General features: G+C 36.9%; 1 protein-coding gene across 1 annotated transcript in view; it reads right to left on the bottom strand.

Moving 5' to 3' along the window:
• Positions 1–19440, bottom strand: part of ZSWIM6 (zinc finger SWIM-type containing 6) — a 196428-nt gene that overhangs the window by 49605 nt on the left and 127383 nt on the right. The window contains exons 2-3 of the mRNA XM_090278935.1: positions 16829–17185; positions 153–301 (exon numbers count right to left, since the gene is read on the bottom strand). Coding sequence (XP_090135061.1) covers positions 153–301; positions 16829–17185 — 506 coding nt within the window. The remainder of the gene's footprint in view (positions 1–152; positions 302–16828; positions 17186–19440) is intronic.

The raw sequence follows: 19440 nt of genomic DNA, 5'->3' as shown, positions 1-19440 counted from the left end.
TGCATTACAACACAGAAGTTTCTAATTGATTAACTTACTCTATTCTTTAAAAATTTTAGTAAGTTTTTACTCTACTGTAAACATGATCATATCAATATACTTTCTATATATGTATGTATTTAGGATATTTCCATAAAAATAAAAAATCATACCTTTGCAAAGAGCAAATTAAGCTGCTTCCCTGATCCGTGGTACCCGCCCTGGGAAAGGAAGAGTTTAACCTGTTCTTGAACCTGCTCTTCATCTAAGTGCCAGCAGTTTTCATCATCTATACTAGCACCTGCTGTTGGATCAGGAGCACCTAGAAATAAAAAGAAGAACAACACATATGCTAGATAAAAACTGCTAAAAGGCTCTGATAATACACTTAAAAAGAATTAAGATTATCTACTTTTTGCCTACACTTAATTCAATATGAATTCAATTATACATACAAATTTATGACAGAAAACAAATACAAGAGGCATTTTCGTATTTCCAGAATTTTCCTGATTTGTGCTACATGTTAAGAAAATGTTTTTCAAAGACATTAGGAAAATAAGAAACCAAGTAAATTCAGCAGAGTATTTCTCTCTTTACTATGTTAATTCAAGAAGCCTTGCCATTATCTGCTGCTGTATAAACTACATGCTGACAAAACTGAAGATTAAAAAGGGAAATCAAGCCACATGGGAACAGGCAGTGCAGCTGTTGTACTAAACCAGGTTGTAGTATCACCTTGCCAAGCTGCATAAATATTTTATTGCTGAAGTACACACAAAAGATAATAGCTATGTAATAAGCCCTGTATGTAGACTACCTTAGCAATTAAAAATCACCCAGACATTTAGGCAGGTAAAAAATGTTTCATTATTTATTAAGAAAATGAAATGGTATTGAAGCCTAAGATTCATAAGTAATACAAAAAAATTTAAATCTAAAAACCTTTCATCAATGTTTCATCCCTTAAAAAGATAATTTGTAGATATTATTTCATTTTTTTTCCTTCTAATAATCTAATGCAGACTTAATTGGCCAAGGAAATAATCGCTAACATCTGCTTAGAACTGGGGTCCATTAGTCCCAAGGACAGTGACTGGGTCTGTGAACCTCTCTGAAAAGATGTGCTTTCATTCATTCATTCAGCCAGCAGTGCCCTCGGCTACATCTGGGTATGGAGTGGTTTACAAAATACACAGAACTTCTATCTTCGCAGAATTTCTCATCTATTGGGTTGGCTAAAAAGTCCATTTAGTTTTTTCCATAAAATAAAAGACACATTTTTCACCTTCACCAATAAATTCATTGATTTGGGTATTTTGAGTATGTCAGTTATCTCCCATTACTGGCTTTCCGTGGGTAGAGGCCACAGGTGACTGCTAAACATCTTTCAATGCATAGACTTTTTAGTGTGTGAAATAAATATCAATCTAATAATCACACATACAAATATGTAACAATAAGTGGCAATAATTGCTTCAAGGAAGAGGTCATGGTGCCAGGGGAGACTATATCAGAGAACTCTAACCTGGCCTTGGAATGCTAGGGTAAGCAAACCTTGAGGAAATGGAATTTGAGCTGAGATTTGCCTTAAGTAGATTAGAAGTTAACTGAAGGCAGGAAAAGGAAGGGATGAGCTGCATGTGAGATTAAGCACTTGCGCAGGTCTCAGGTGGGAAGGCACACCACAACTTATGGACAAAGTAAGAACCTGTCCATGCCCATGCAACAGTGAAGTAGAGGACGAGGGAAAATAAAGCAAAACAAGACAGCTCTGGAGAAGGGAAGAAGGGCCAGGCCTGAGGACTCTGGCAAATGAGCTTAATTTTTTTCCCCTAAGAGTAATGAATGGGAGTTCATAAAAAAATTATCCAAACTAAAGGAATGGAATAGTCTAGACAGTAAAAGATGTTTTGTCCTGGTGTACATCAATTTCAGCATTCCTACTATGAACTATTAAGCAGCCATTAAAGTAAATAAGGATTATCTATGTAATACAATGAAAAGATATCCAAGATACATTGTTGACTGAAAAAAAGGGTGAAATGTACATAGTATACTAGCATTTGTATAAATAATGAAGTTTTAAAAATAGCTTACATGTTAATATTTCCTTACATATGCATAAAATATCTTAAAAGAATCTATAGAATGAGTAACCTAGTTACATGGGGGAAGAAGGCTCTTCACTTTTCATACTTTTAAAATTCTGGAACCACATGAATATTTCTGTATCTAAAAAACCTCTCTCTAAAGTATGGGTGATGGATTGGGGAGCAAAAATATATGAGAACAGTGAGAATGACATTTTGATCGTCTATACAAAAGATGCTGATGGTAGCTTGAAAAAGGGCAGTGAAAACAGAAATGAAGAACCGGACAGGGATTTAAGATATAAATCAACAGGACTTGATCAAGAGGTGAATATGTAAGGTCTGGGAGATCAAGGGTTGAGAGACATATGGGTTCTTGATTAAACAACTGGGCAAGATATTAGAAACACTGACACACAGACCATCAGAGCAGGACCAGGTTAGGGGGAGGGAGGGGTAGTGTTTATTTTAGGTCATGAGTGCAGATGTGATATATTTGAAGTACCTTTGAGACAGCCAAGAGAGAGGACAGGATATTGAGTAGGGAGCGGGACATACTGTGGTAGGCAGTGTGCAGCAAAAACATCTACACCAGAGCTCAAAGGAAAGCCAACATTTAAAGGCAGAAAAAAGAGAATGGGCAAGGATGGCAATGGGAATACGTGGCTTATTAAAAGAATGGGAGAGACAGGCTCTTTTGGAAGTAAGGCAAAGAAAACTGTTCCAAGAAGGGACCTAGGCAAGTATGTAGATAATTAAACTCCCAGAGAGCAAGGATTTTATGTGTCCTTCTCACCACTGATTTCTAACAGCCAGTGTTTGCCTCTATCAGGCAGTCAAGTATTGGGAGGAAGGAGGGAAAAAGGCATGCGTACATCCCCTCACCACCAAAAATGATTCCTATCAAAAAGGAACCACTTGCTAAAGCGTCCTCACACACATTACCTCATTACCTCATTTTCTCCTCATAAGGTTCCCTGGAGGTGAGTGTAGATCATGATCCCTATTCTACAGAGGGAGAAACAGGTTCCAAGTGGTTATGACTTATCCACAGCCCCATTGCCAAATCCAGTCTCCTGATTCTAACCCCTGCAGAAGAATAATCATGGTATATCCCAGAACCCTGGAGCTAAAGTTTGAATACGAGAGGCACGAAGGCAAGGGTTAGGAACCCTAAATCAAAAATAAATTTGAGGAACGCCACTGGGAAGTTTGTAGGCGTCTCTTAGAATGGTTCTCATACAGGAGATTTAAGGATGCAACAATCACGTGAAGAGTTTATTGGAGCTACATCTGTATCCTACAGGGATTCAGAGTCCCTAATCCAACCAATTGCCTTCATTCTAGGAAAAGAGACAGACACAGAGACAGACGGACACATGCATGCAGATAACTGTAGACTCTTTACCTAAATGCATCAGAAGAGACTTCCAAAAAACCTAAACTACAGGATCTCAACTTTTGTATTTTAGTTCTTCCCGACATCTTCCTAAAATCCTCCTGGGAGATCTGGTATGTCTCTCCTTATCCTCTTAGGGGAAAATCTGTCAAGGACCGAATATGTATTCTTTCTGATAAATGAGGTAAATCCAATTTCAATCCTTAAAATGGTTATTTCTCCCAATTTTTATGAATTTTACGTTGTTTTCTATTGGGTACTTACTGAAGGCCAAAAGCTAAGAGGAGTCCTGCCCCTGAAGGACATGGATGGGGGCCGACAGTCCTGTGGTGTGATAGAGGCGTGGTGATCTTACTGCTTGGGCAGAGCCCTGTGAGGCTTGGAGTTGCCATTTGCCACAGAAATATCCAGATATTTTATGTAGATTAGAATTTGGTTTAGAGAAAATTCCATTCTTCTCCTTGGCTTGAAGTGGCAAAGGGGTCGACATTCAGACACTCTCCCCAAACTTCAGGGTATACTCAATTCTTGTATTTTTCATACTAAGAGAAGTACTAGGAAGAATAATCAGGAATCACTTTTGACTTGAACTATACAATAAATTTTTCCTTAAAATCTAATGGGTTTTAAAACGCTATCATATTTTTAAAATATGTGACAGATTTAAAATGTCTTTAATGGATCATTTACTTTACATACAGATATTTATCCTTGTCCAGCTTTAAAGATATCTAAGAGCAAATGTCTAAATACATGAATTATGTTTCTCTAGTTTAAAAAAAAAAATTAAGTTGTAGTTTTTACTTGGGGGAGGGTGAATTACTATTTAGAACTAACTTATTTCTTGCACATATGGGGGAGAGAGGCAAAGCAGAGGAAAAATGGCCTACAGATAAAATTTTACTGCAAATAAGCTAAGAAAGTCTCCAACACAAATTCTAATCCTGGATTAGAATTCAGAAGACTTCAGTTCTAGGCAAAATTTAGAAAAATGTGTCCTCCAGCAAATCACTTAAGCTCCTTAGGCCTCCATTTCCTCAATCAAAAAATTCTATAATGTAAGAATAAAAAATGAACTAGGTAATAAAAATTAGAAATCACATGTGGCTCTGTAGAAAACATCCTCACTTAGTCATAGCAATGCAAGCAAGGATAACTAGTTGATAAATAAATTTACTCTAAATACAATTCAATATTTTAGGAATAAGACATGTATACTATATATTATAGATAAGAAAATTAAATGTCTAAAATGATAACTCCCCTAAAACAGCAATTTATTAAACTTTAATGCTAGAGTTTAACTAATCAGTCACAGCATCTTGATTTCATGCATTAAAGTCTTGCCTGAGCCTTGTATAAAATGCAGATTAGCAAAATTTATTTCTACTTGTTAATGGCTGCCTATATTCAAAGACAAACCTCTCAGCATTTAGCTTTGAGAAAAGTATGCAGACAGAAACATTATTCATGTATTTATACATTTGCTATTAGATACTCCCCCAATTGGGCAGGAACCAGAATGTGTGTATGTAAATTAAATGATCCATTTAAGATGTTTTAAAACCTATCATATTTTTACTCTTTTTTATAATTATAAATACTATAACTTCTATAACTGTATAATTAATCTTTGTGAGCATTTTATTACCAAAGCTTAGTTCTTCAAGTTTCAAGCCTTCAGGGAAGTGAAACCGTCTGTTGAAAAAAGTGAAACAGTTTAACTGTCTCTCATTTCTGGCTAGGGAGTGTGAATTTGATTTACCCTCCTACACCTTGGTTATGTAATACCATAGGAGAAGAGCAAAGGAGCATTCATGGACATGAAAATCCACTGTCAAATCTTATGGCTGTCCCTGTTCGTTATCTGATTTAGTTTGATTTATCCCAATATCAAAACTCCCTTACCACAGTGGTTCTCAAAATTAAGAGTATATCAAAATTCCTGAGGCACATTGGGGAAAATAAATGCTTAGGTACCACCTCAGACCTACTGAATCAGAATCTTCGCAGGATAAAAACAGGAGGGTAGGAGTGGAGGGACAATTGCGTATTTGGAGAGCATGTTAAACATGGTAGCAAATTCTGGATCTTCATATTGAAAAGTATTTGCAATCCTAAAGCATCAGAGCCCTCTCCAGTGTACTAAATGAAGCTTATTTAAGACATACTGAATGTGGTATTTATCTCATGTCATGGAAATAGTTGATTCAAAACATTAGGGAAACACTAACCATTTTGTAAATTTTAAGCTGAGATACTAAGACATGTTCACAATTGGCTTATGCTGTGTTTGGTATGTGAAATATCCACAGCTTTGGGTTCTAATGGGGAACTTATGCTTTCTCTTCTCCTCTTAACTCTGCTGGGAAACAAATTAAAAAAAAGAAGTGAAAAGCTTTTAGCTTACATCTTCATCTTAACTGTGACCTAACTAAGCTTAAGTAACACTGTTGTCCAAATAACATTTTAACTATTTATATTTATGTGGCAGTGTTCTTTTATGTTAAAATTAAATTGTCAAATTTAGTCTGTATAGGCAGAATACAGGCAATGTCTATGCTGCAGAGGCGATTAATTAAGTCTCGTTTGGGGGACCTATTGACAAATGCCATCTCCTACAATTTCAATGCCTGCTGTTGAAACTAGGAAACATAGAAGTCTGTGGCTTACAAAGGCACCAGTACACCTGTCTTATAAGCTGAAGGCAAAATCCTGATATCAGCCATTGGCAGAAGGGAGGGCAAGGCAGCAAAGTTCAGTGATTCAGACTCAAAAAAGTCTTTCTTTAGAGAAGACAAGAGCTAGAAGACAATTAAAAAACAATGTGCACTGAATAAATACACTCGAGAAAAGATCTAAATTTTATTCAAAATTAAGTCCTCACTTCAAAGTAGTAACTAATGCCTTTATTGCAATTTACAATTTTGTGGTAGCTGAAACAGACAGACCCTTCATCACTATCTATTCTCAATGGTCAGTCCATGTAATTCTGCCATGATGCACTGTGGTACCCTCTCCAGGACCCATTAAGAGGACAACCTGCTTTCTTTATCATGGAGGCTGGCAGGCTCCAGGCTCTGCTCCCTGAACAAACCACCTTTCTTTTAGCTAAATGCCAAGAAAGTAAGTAAGTACCACTGTAATCAGCATATATCTCAGGGAACTCAAATAGGCCTATCAGGGTTTACAGCCGCTTCTCTATTATTTTCCTCTCATTTGACTTTATTACTCCTCTCTTATTATCATTTAACTTACTTCAGAAGTTCAAAAATATACTTACGTAGAGAAATAATCATATGTTTTATATGGATAAAAAGCAATAAAGTATTTGTACACTCTCCAATGCTCATTAAAAAGTGCAGAGTATAAATGGAGTGCATAACAGGTAAGTCATTTTCCATTCACTAATAAATGGTACACAAATATAAATATTTAAAAGGAATGTTCTCAGAACGTCTCAATTTTACATAATCCAACTCTACAAATCTATTGAAAGAGATCTACAATGTCTGCAGTCTTCAAGAATGGTGTGCTCAGATTTTTTTTTCATTTATTTTATTGTTGTTTAATTATAGTTGTCCCAATTTTCCCCCCATTGCCCTCCCCGGCCCCACCCACCCCTAGCTCCCACAGTCAATCCCTACCCTGTTGTTGATGTCCATGGGTCCTTTATACTTATTCCTTGACTAGTCCCTTTCCTTTCTTTCTCCTGTTCTCCCCTACCCCTCTGCTGGTCACTGTCAGTTTGTTCCTTGTTTTCATGTCGCTGGTTTTATTTTGCTCATTTCTTTTTGTTCATTAGGTTCCACTTATAGGTGAGATCATATGGTATTTGTCTTCCACCCCCTGGCTTATTTCACTTAGCATAATACTGTCCAGTTCCATCCATGCTGTTGCAAAGGGTAGGAATTCATTCTTTCTGCTGCTTAGTATTCTATTGTATAAATGTATCAGTTTTTTGATCCACTCATTTACTGATGGGCACTTAGAGGCTATTTCCAGCACTTGACTATTGTAAATAATGCCGCTATAAACATCTCCACCAAATCAGTATTTCAAGACATGCTAAAGGGACTGCTTTAAGAAGAAGATGAAGAAAGATAGAGAGGAATACAGTACAAAGGGAAAAAATGGCAATGGTAAGTACCTACCAATAATAATCTTAAATGTAAATGGATTAAATGCTCCACTCAAAAGACATAGGGTAGCTGATCGGATAAGAACACATGACTCACACATATGCTGTCTACAAGAGGCAAATCTCAGAATCAAAGATCTATACAGAATGAAAGTGAAGGGATAGAAAAAAAAAATATTCCAAGCAAACAAACATGAAAAGAATGCAGGGTAGCAACACTTATATCAGACAAAATAGACTTCAAAACAAAGGCCATAAAAAGAGACAGAGAAGGACACTTCATAATACATAAGGGAACAATCCATCAAGAAGATATAAGCATTGTATGCACCCAAATATATAAGGAAAATCTTGGAGGACTTCAAGAAAGATATAGACAGCAACACACTTATAGTAGGGGATTTTAACACCCCACTGTCAACAATGGATAGAGCTTCCAAACAAAGAATCAAGAGGACTGTCATGGCACTGACTGACACTCTAGATGAAATGGACCTAACTGATACATACAGAACCTTTCACCCCAAAGAAGCAAAATATACATTCTTTTCAAATGTACATGGAACATTCTCCAAAACAGACCACATGGTAGGACACAAAGAAAGCCTTAACAAATTCAAGAAAATGCTCAGATTATTTTAAAAGATGTTTTTTAAAAACTGGTTCACAAATATTTTCCTCAACTATCTATCACTGCTTATGAAGATACATGTGAAATGCCACACCACGATGACAGTGGTAAGAGCTACTCATATTTACTCCTTTAACCCCCCTGACCTTATGAAATAGGCATTTTTTATTGTCTATGTTTTATGAAATAGGCATTCTCCATTGTCCACGTTTTACAAATTAGAAAACTGAGACCTGGAGAGTCTGTTACTTGCCCCCAGAAACAGCGCTGGAGGTCAAAGGGGCCAGCATTCTAACTTAAGCTAACTTCTAAGCTCTTAAACATTCTGAATAGTCTTATAGCGGGCAGTATGAGAAACCTATGTGTGAAGAATATAGGAATAACAAGCTCATCTAGCCAACATGGAGAGACCTAGGGTCAGTGTTGTGGAAACTGACCACAGCTGGTAGCAATCCCTTGTAAAACACGCAAGTTCGGGAAGCGTCAGAGATGACTACAGGATGTAAGGGAAGGCAAGATTTGAAGGTGGAGAGAAAAGGAGTTAAGAGTTGGGCTAAAAGTAACTTGGCTGTCTCTGCATTACCCTAGTGAATCCTCCAAATTAAAAGACATACGTTTAAGTTCTGAGATTACTTCTCTTTTGATAAATAAAATATGTATTTTTTCATGTGAAGGAAAAAAAATATCACCTGCACATGATTCTATAGTCCATCAATTTAAAAAGAAAAAACACATTTAAATATTATGAAAACATAAGTTTCAGTTAAAACCTAAGAGTAAAATTGGCAATTTTTGGAGGAAAATTGGGCAGTTAATACAAAATTCAAAATGCATACACAACTTGCTCTGGCATTTCTACTACTAGTATTCTTCAAAGTTACTTGCACAAATACATACATGCATACACACACACACAGGCTGGTCTCAGCAGCACTGCATATGGTAGGAAAACATGGCAACAACTTTAAAATCATTCAATAGGTTAATGGTTAAATATATCCATATTATGGAATATTATGCAAAACTTAAAACAGTAACAGACCTACTTATACTACCATAAGGAAATATTCACAATACATTGAGAAAAAGCAAACTGCAGAAAAATGTTTTTTCAACTGTTTTTAAAAATTACATGTGTATATGAATTAAGAAAACTGCCTCAAGGAACAGCAATCCCACTGTCAATAGTGGTTGCCTTGGGGGAGTAGGGAGTTACTGAAGACCAAGGCAGAAAGCTATTGGGAGTGGGGAGCCAATGAGGACTTGTCTTTTCATGTTCACATACTTCTATACTACTATATAGTTTTCCAACATGCAGGTCATATCGTCAGCAGCCGTCCGTCTCGAGAGACGATGGTGTAGCTTCTTAAGAGTCTATCTGCACCGCCGAGAATGGTTGTGCAGTCCGACTCGGGAGTGACACGGTATCTGTCTCCTCCCGTGTTGAATCGACATCTTGCGATGACGCTGGAGTGTCCTCTCCAGTGAAGCTGAAGCTACAGAGCCTGGGCAGGGTGATATGGAGGGTCTGCTGTTGCCCATGCAGCAGACCCCCCCCCTCTCTTCGCAGCTGAAGGGTCCAAGGGAAAGACGGAGTCAATACAGCTTGGTTTCAGGTGCGCCGCAGGAGTTGCCGGTGTTGACTACAATGTCAAACCGCCTTAGGGACTCCGGCTCCGGATTTTCTGTCAGGGTTTACTCCCTTAGCCTTTCCCCTGAAGAGGTATGCCGCAAGGCAGCGGAGGTTTTTTGGAGTCAGAGTTTTCCTTCTCTGATGTGCCCTGACTGGAAGATCGAACCAGTGACACTTATATATATATTCTTTTTAGTTTCACACTACTGCACTTTAGATAACATATTTAAAGCAACTTTATTCTCTCTTATAGAATATATTTGCTAATTATATCGACCACCAGTTGATCATGCCTTTGTTTCACCAACTGTCAATGCCAGAATGTTCTACAATAGAAAAGTATATGCTGGTAATAATCGAATTATCTCTGTAGTATACTTGCAAAAACTGGTTGCTAATGTAAGCCCAATTACAATGAACATGACCATCCACAGGGAAGCAAAAGGAAGATGTGACAAGAGGCCTCAATCAAATGACTCCAACTGTCACTCACTGCTTGATCTGGAACATGTATGTGTGTAAGAATAAATCTCCAAGTTCCTACTAAGAACAAAATGAAATGAAAAAGTAACAGTGCTACTTTTTGTAAAACAAATTGTCTGGGCCTATTACTTAAGTATTGTCCTTAAGAAAGCTACCAAGATACTCAGGACATAGTTTTGGCCTTAATGGAGATTACAATCAAGTACACATAAGCTACACAATGAATATAGGACTGCTGAGAAGGTTTTTGCTTGTTTGGTAATATCTGGGGGAGCCTGAATGAACTGATACATTAAGACACAGAGGCGGGGCACAGAGGCACTCAGAGGCTAAGTTTACTGGATAGGCAGGCATCAATGGAATTTATGGTGTAGGTTTAGTTAAGAACCATGCTCAAACAAGTTGAAATATCTGATCAAAGAAAAATATACAAGCACACCTGGGTAGAAGTACAGGAGGTATGGATCCTAAATGCCTCCTGTGTTTCTGCAGAAATACCATGACCAAGGAGTCACAGAATCAGAGGTAGAAGAGATCTTAGATGTCATATGTCAACCCTCATGGACATGTGAATACATTCTTTCTATATCTGGCTGACTGAGATGGTATCTCTCTGGGCACAAGGCAGTGAGGGATGAGTCTAGCCTACTTTGGGATTGGCCAGGCCTTGGGGAGTAAAATGACCCCCCTTCTCACTGTTCCAAGTCATGAGCAATGTCACAGGTTCTCCTCAGTCTGTCCCTCTTTGTTGTAATCTGCTCAATAGAGACTAGCTCATAAAGAGGTTGCTAAAAGAAGAGCACGAGAGAAAGTAGAAGAGAAAATGTGTCAGAAAGTCAAGAGAAAAGCAAGCTGACCTCCAACTGTAATATCATCCATCCCCCTAGCTGGTTTCTTCTCTCTTCTTAACTATGAGTACTTACAGAAATCCTAACAAGAGGTAGACTTAGTTGTATTATTGTCATTATACACGTATATGTTATTTCGTTAAAATTATTTCAACACTGTTAGAGAAGATAATAAGCATTATAAATAATGAGAAAAAGTTAGTCCCACCCAAGGTCAAATAGGTAATACATAGCAAAGACAATCCTGGACTCTGAGCCTCCATGTTTCAAGTTCAATGGTTCTGTCCCCACACCACAATTCACCAATCTATAATAAATGTCCTTTAATGCAATACATAAAGTAACAGAAAGGCTGAGATGAATTAACTAAGAGAGTGGGTTAGCACTTGGAAATCAGGACATTTTTACATAAGAACTTAGCGAGGCCACTAGCCTCTTTTTTAAGAATATGGAAGCTGGAAAGTTATATTAGACTGTAAAACCAAGAGGAAACAATTTTGCTTAAAAAATGCAAAACTATAACTGGCAATCTCTTTGGAGGACCATTAACTATCATGTGGTGCAAAAGTAATGTCCAACTTTTTTAAAAGAAAGTTTTAGACAGTATTTGTTAAATTTGTGCCTCTTCTGATAATTTTTTGATGTCACAGTGACTAATTTATACCTTAGTTTTTCAGATTATTGAAGTATTGTTCATAATCATCTGCAATATTTACATCCATGTTCATCCCATCTAAAGACCACATTAGAAATGTTTTACTCTATGAGTTTCATAAAGGTGCCAATGCAAGTACAGCAGCAAAGTCTATTCAGAGCTCTTATGGGGACGATGCAGTGACTGAAAGACGTTGCAGGAGGTGGTTTTCCCATTTCTGATGTAGGGATTTCAGTTTGAAAAACGAGCCAAGAGGGTCGTCCAAAAAAACTTGATCCTGAAGTGTTGGAAGCTGTTGTCACAGAAAACCCCGCCATTACCTCTAGGGAACTTGCAGAACAATTTAACATCGCCCATACAATCATGCTACGCCAACTGAAAAGGATCGGAAAGGTTTCAGGAGTTGGAAAATGGGTCGCACATGAACTGTTTCCAGAGAATCTGCAACAGCGTGTTGCTTGTTGTGAATCACTGCTTTCGCGACACCTTCGGCACCATTTTTAGTAGGCTTGTTACAGGTGCTGAGAAGTGGAGCGTTTACCATAACGTTAAACACCGCTGATCATGGATCAGTTGAGGAGGAAGAAGAGTTCAACAACCAAGAGGAGGACTTCATCCAAAGATCATGTTGAGTGTATGGTGGGATATGGAAGGAACTGTCCATTACGAACTGTTAGACAACAATCAAACAATTACTGCTAATCTTTACTGTGAACAACTTCATCATCTGAAAGCAGCTTTGAACCAAAAGCGACCCTCCTTAGTCAACAGAAAGGGTGTCATCTTCCAACACGATAATGCTCGTTCTCACACAGCTCGACTCACCAAAAATTTCTTGAAAGAGCTTGGTTGGGAAATATTGCTTTGTCCTCCATATTCTCCTGACCTTGCTCCCTCTCATTATCACTTGTTTTGGGGACTACAGAACCCTTTTGATGGTCTTAGGTTGACATCAAGAGAAGAGGTTGAAAATGAGTTGGATTCATATTTTGCTTCAAAACCTAAAGAATTTTACAAGTGTGGCATTTATAAGTTAGTTGACAGATGGAATGAGGTTCTAGAAATCAAAGGAGGTTATGTTAACAAATAAATATTTTCATAATCATGGGCTTTTTCATTTTTAAAATAGGCCTTGAAATCAGACATTATTTTTGCACCAACCTTGTATCTTACAGCCACTATTTACATGAAGCAGTTAATTTTATAATATAATCAACTTACGTAGAAAATTTTATAAAAACACAATCAAATGTAAAAAAGTCTACTGACAAAGACTAAACTATTATGATGAACGTAAATCTACATTCCAACTACCTTTGCTGAATCTGTGACTTTGGACAAGTCACTAATGCATTCTCTTTGGCTTCTTCATCTAGAAAACTACTGCAATTACAAATTCCCAATGTCTAGCTTTAAAGGAAATTGTGAGGAACAGCGTACTTGAAATGAGATTTGAAGAAGCTTTTAATTCCTCAGGATAAAATTCTTTAAAAATAAAATATTCAAAAGAATGAAAAGCAATTTTTAAAAGCATTAGAATAAGTTCACTAGTAGAAAGAAAAACCTACTACGAACATAGTTTGTATTTACTTATAAAATATGACTTCTTCTAAAACAGAACTTGGATAAGCTAAACCTCATTGTCTTTAAGACACCTACTAAGACAATCAAATCTAAATCCTGTCCTAATGATATTTATCTAGCAAAGGAGAAGTGATGCTTTCCCTTAAGAGAAAAATTAGCTCTTCTTAACAGTCAAGACATCTTTCATAAAGAAAAAATACACCCACAAAACCATACTAAAAAGTACTGCTTTTAAATGTTTGAAGGCAGGTGGGACCATGTAGTCAAATAACTGAAAAACATTTTTAATCCTACTCCCTGCTAATTCATTAATCTAACAGTTAAAATAAGACCCTCCAGGGAGCAGATTTCCCATTTCATCACTTAAGGTCATGGCCTGCTTCCTACCTCTCTTTTTCTTTTTCTTTTTTTTAACAACACTCATCACTAGAATGAATGCAAGAAGGAAGGCAGCTCTTGTAACTGGCCCATTTCCAGGCTGGGAGCAAATCTGATGATAAATTAAGTGAAGAGAAAGCTGGCGAGATAAACTGCTTAAAGTTCACTGCTCTTGTGAAGCTGTTCTCATACAAAAGTTATTTGAAAATCATATTGAGTCTAAAGTTAGCCTGTATTCTGTCCCTGTTATTTCCTTAGATTTATTTTTCTTCCAACATAATGTCACGTGAACACATTCTGCACCCAAATTTAGTTTACATTGTTTTATTAGTCCCCGCTATTTCAACAGGTTTTAAAAGCTTTACAATAGGAAACTTTGGGGGCTCCTATCCTTCAAAACAAGGAAGACAAATACAAAACAACCGACTGTTGATGTAGACCTCTGGTTAAATTAAAACTCAGAAAATAAAGTGACCCTAATGAATTAAGAAAAAAAGAAGGAAAAAAAGGGAATGCATGGAAGTTTGAAGAAATGGTATATATGTATATCCTATTCTTCTGCCTCCACTGAACAATTTAGGAAGAAGCCACAAAGGGCTCATGAGAAATCTCTGAAATGATTATTAGCTGGCCTCAGTTTTCGTAAGGCAACAGGACTGAGACAGACACCATGACAGAGCAGAAACCTACTTGCAGAAGTCCTTGAGTGCATGTGCTTTGGGTGGGTCCAAGGCACTTCTGTGGCGGGGTTGCTTACAATCCTGTTATTGAGAATTGGCGGGCTCTACCAAGTAAAATGCTTTACACACCTTAAGATAGCTACTTGAATAAAGCTGAGCCTGATATGGGGAGCATTAGAAGAAATATGGCTATGTGGATTTTCCTGACATAAAAACCATGTTAAAAATATCTTACAGCACCAAGAGACCTGTAAAAGAATGCTTATAGCAGCTCTATTCAAATCAAGGTTCATTAACAGTGGAATGGACAAATAAACAGTGCTCTTCTCATGCCCAGAATACTCTAGAGTCGTGCTGCCCAATAAGGTAGTCACTAGCCACATGAGGCTATTAAGAACTTGTAATGTGGGTATAGTGTGATTTGAGATGCACTTAAATATAAGACATTAGATTTCAAAGATTTATTAATAAGAAAAAAAGGGTAAAATATATCAATATTTTTATTTAATTGATATTTATTAATATTCTGATATTAATATGAATACACTGAATCAATATTTTGAATATGTTGAGATAAATTAAACCTACATTAAAGTTAATTTTACTTGTTTCTTTTAAAATGACACTATTAGAATAGTTTATACATGTGGCTCTTGTATTTCTATTGGACAGGTTGAGAGTGGTCTATTTGTTGGCTTGGGTTTTGATTTGCTTTGTTAATCTGCACACTTATTTTTTATGCACTTTTCTGTGTTTTATATCTCACAACTTAATCCAGTCTGATTCCGGGTCAGGGCACATGCCTGGGTTGCAGGCCAGGTTTCTGGTTGGGGGTGTGGGAGAGGCAACTGATCAATATCTCTCAACACGGCTGTTTGTCTCCCTCTCTCTGTCTCACTCCCTTCCCTCTCTCTAAAAATAAATAAATAAAATCTTTAAAAAAAGGAAAAGAAAGAAATCATCTCCAGGCTCACTCTCCCTCCTGGGAGCACACCCACACCTTTCCCTTCCCCCTAGACTTCCCCCACAGGCAAGAACCTCCTAAACTCTGAAGGACCCCATGGGCAGCAGCATTCATCTGGCTACACCTCCTGTTGCTTCTTCTGTTTTACCCTCTTCCTTGTTTCACTGCACCCAGCTGAGAGAGACAGAGAGAAAGGAGAGAAATAATCCTCAACTGCTTTCCTTCAACATTTATATTTGCTATATTAAGAAATGACTGAAGAAAACCTAAAACAAAAGGAATGAGTACTGACTGGCCCTGTATCTCCACTCAATATAACTAAAGAAATGTAAAAATATTAGGCTTTCGAATGGCTTAGCCAAGATTGTCACATTCAACATATTTTTAAAAATTAAAAAATATACGTCTGAATGTTTTAAAAACACAGCAACCTATAATTTAACAATATTATTTATCCTATACTAATGTACTATATGAAATAGGTGATGTGTATTTCTGAAAAGTTGCACATATATTCTTGTGAGTCAATTTATTTGCTTTGCACAGCTGATAAATGTGTTTACAAATAAATTAAATAATATGCTCAATGTATGAAAGATTTATAAGAAAACCTTTAGAAATTTCTTATCCACGATAGCCATTTCCTAACCTCTTTAAATAAGTTGTAATATTTTTCTAAGAATTATTTTTTTAAGCATTTACTTTAAACTTTAAAAAATTTATTGATATAGCAGAAAGAGAGAAAGAGAGAGAGAGAGAGAGAGAGAAAGAGAGAGGAACATTGCTATGCTATGTTGGTTTGGCCCATTTACACACCCACTGGTTGTCTCCTTCATATGCCCTGACCGTGGATTGAACCTGTAACCTTAGTGTATCAGGACAATGCCCTAAGCAACTGAGCTTGCTGGCCAGGGCTAGAATAGTTTATTTTCTTAATTTTAGGCATCCTGTCACAAACTTCCTGCCTTGGAAAATAAATGTTTAAAGAAAACAGAAAAAAAATTCTGATTATGCACAAGTCAGTTTACTGATAACAGCTGACATGGGTGAATTAACTGAAAATGTATTTCCACAACTAATATTTAGTATGTGATAAAATTTTACCAAATATAAAAGTATAAGAGTCAAGCTTTAATAAATGAGAGATTTTTCTAAGCACGAAAGGCACAGTAGCTAGTAGAATGCATGCGGCACTTCTTAAAAAATGTTTTTGAATGCAAAACAAAACTTACAATTCCCTCAGCTACATAAAGAGTAATGCTGATGACCTGCCTCATATTTAGTTCATTTTTAGGACGAGTTGAACTGACAAACAAAAAAGAATCCAGGAGAAATCATTAGAATGAATGTCTATACTCACCATGAACTTGGTTAATTTCTGAATTCTGGGATAAAATTTCATCTGCTAATTTTTGAGCAGTTGGCAAAACTTCTGTGTGGTGTACTGTGATCAAATACTGTACAAACTTCTGTAGTTGGTCTCTATTCATTTGAAAGAGAGTCTCTGAAATGGGAAGATGCAATTTGACCTGATCTGGCTTGCGGATGCGGTATAAAGACAGTGCCACAACATGGGCACAATAAAATATGTCCTTGTTTCCACAGCTGCAGGTCACTGAGGTAATCTTGCAACGATCAAAGCTGATGGCCACGTTGCAAACAGTTTCTGGCTCCGATTGTATTGCAGGTTCTGTCACTGTGCCACTCAAGTGGAAACCTAATGAAAGAAAGGGAGGAGAGAGTTTAGCTTCTGCATTCAGATGCTAGGAAATATTCTAATTCTCTGAAATGTGCAGTACTTGACAGCACCAAGAAAAAAATATGACAGCTTTTATTTTCAAGTAAAAGCATTCAGGCCACTCAAGCCCCACCCCACACCCTAAAATCGTATTCAACAGACATCTTAAGTATTTTACACAGCCATATGAAAACATTTTTGCACGTACCACCACCATTCCTATAGTAAATTGTTAGATTACAATACTAATAAGCCATCATTACTCTACTCTGAATCTGTGGTACACTTGATAAAAATCCCTGTATCAATGGTTTTCTTCTTCTTTTTAAAAAAATTTTTTAAAGTAGAGTAGGGCAGCTCAGCTTTCTTCTCAACAAACTCCATTCACCCTTCTCTCCATCTATTCCTTCAAACAACTCCATAACTCTGTGGGGTCTCTTTCACAAACATTGACCAGAAAAAAAAGGTTTTAATTAATAGTCTTTTCTGTAGTATGCATAACATATTCCCAATACAGCAGCATGTACAAGCAGTGTCTGCTGATGGAACTGCAAAGGCCACCAAATTTCATGTATACCACATCTAAGCAACTAACAATGATTATTTTCTTTCATATTATATAGAGTTAAAGCTAGTCCAGATGTACATTGTTAAACATTCACACAGACACAGGCACACAAAATCACGTGACAAGTGACAAGGGGCCTTAGGGGCCTTGGAGCTTTGACTGAGAACCACACAGGAATCCTACACAATCTCCCTGACCAATGGCATTGTGGGTACTGCTAATAATGGTCTGAAGATGACACATTCACCCAACACAGGCAACAATTCTCTTTCAGAAAGCACTGCTACAGCATACGGCCAACTGAAAATTGCCTTCCACCACCACTGTCACCTGTCATTCCTGGCCTGTTTGGCCAGGGGACAATCCTCCTCACACATCTTCTCTAAAAGTGTTTGGAAGGTTATCCTGAGTTTTTTTTTTTGGCACACTCATTTCCATCCCAACTTCCCTCCCTGAAATGCACATTCAGAGGCCATGGATAAACCTTAAAGGGATCTGTTTGGGAACCTCCAGGGCACATTACCTAAAAATTTCAAGTGTCTGACTGAAACCTGAAGCTATAAAATAAAGCCTTTGACTTGCTTTCAGCCTTCCATTACTTATATTACTTGAATAAAATTCATTGAGCTCGCCACTATTTCTTCAGATTCCCCTTCATTCACAAAGGATCTTCAAACCACAAGGGAACTCTGGGAAGCTTCAGAGATGTGAAATGAGAATAATGGCCAGATATCACTTGGAGCTCAAACGTGGGGCATCTGAACCCCACTTGCTGTCTTCTTCAAGGGAGGGTAATGAGGCCAGAGAGTTGGAAGGAACACTATTCAACTTACGAGAGATCTTTCAGAGTAATATAATTTGATCTTGATAATTCATATTCAACAACATTTAGTGGAAAAAAGTGCTATAATAATTTTTACCAAATTAATCAATTTTAAACATATTTCTGAAAAAAAAATGTTACTACTGTTGCTTCACAATGAGAAATTTTGAGAATTATAATATGATAGAAAATCTCTGGTTTTCTTTTTTTTAAATTCAACTATATTTTAATTTTTTACTTATTGATTTTAGAGAGAGGAAGAGATAAAAATACAGAAACATCAATATGTTGTTCTAGTTATTTATGTACTCATTGGGCGATTCTTGTTATGTGCCCTCGTTGGATGTCAAACCTGCAGCCTTGGTGTATCAGGACAATGCTCTAAACAACTGAGCTACCTAGCCAGGGCCTAGGTTTTCTCCCAGTTTCAGAATGAATATTCCAGTCTTCTTTATCTCTTATAGGCAATAAGTTTTTTTGAAAACCACAATTTAAGAAAAGATACACGGCAAATGTAATCATAGATTTTGAAAATTTTAATATATTTTCCCATGAGGAAAAGTCATTAAAAAGTAAATATCCAGGAAAATTTCAAAAATGAAGAATAAGGGCAGCCTTGCCTTATTATGTACAAGATGTAATGTAAATCTATGAGAACTAAAAATCCGTGGGACAAGCACAGATTAACACCAAATAACAATGGATGGATCATAAGAGAGTCCAGAAAATTCCCAATGATATATACTATACATTTTAGTGCAAGGAATCTGTTTTCTACCTGTCACATACATGTGTGTACAGAGAAACCAATTATCACTATAGGAAAATAGTTATCATAAACTG

The sequence above is a fragment of the Furipterus horrens genome, unplaced genomic scaffold (assembly GCF_987537825.1).
Source record: "Furipterus horrens unplaced genomic scaffold, mFurHor1.1.pri manual_scaffold_5, whole genome shotgun sequence".
In the NCBI taxonomy this organism is placed as follows: Eukaryota; Metazoa; Chordata; class Mammalia; order Chiroptera; family Furipteridae; genus Furipterus; species Furipterus horrens.
Note: the sequence above shows the minus strand (reverse complement) of the source record. Positions and strands in the feature narration are given on the sequence as shown.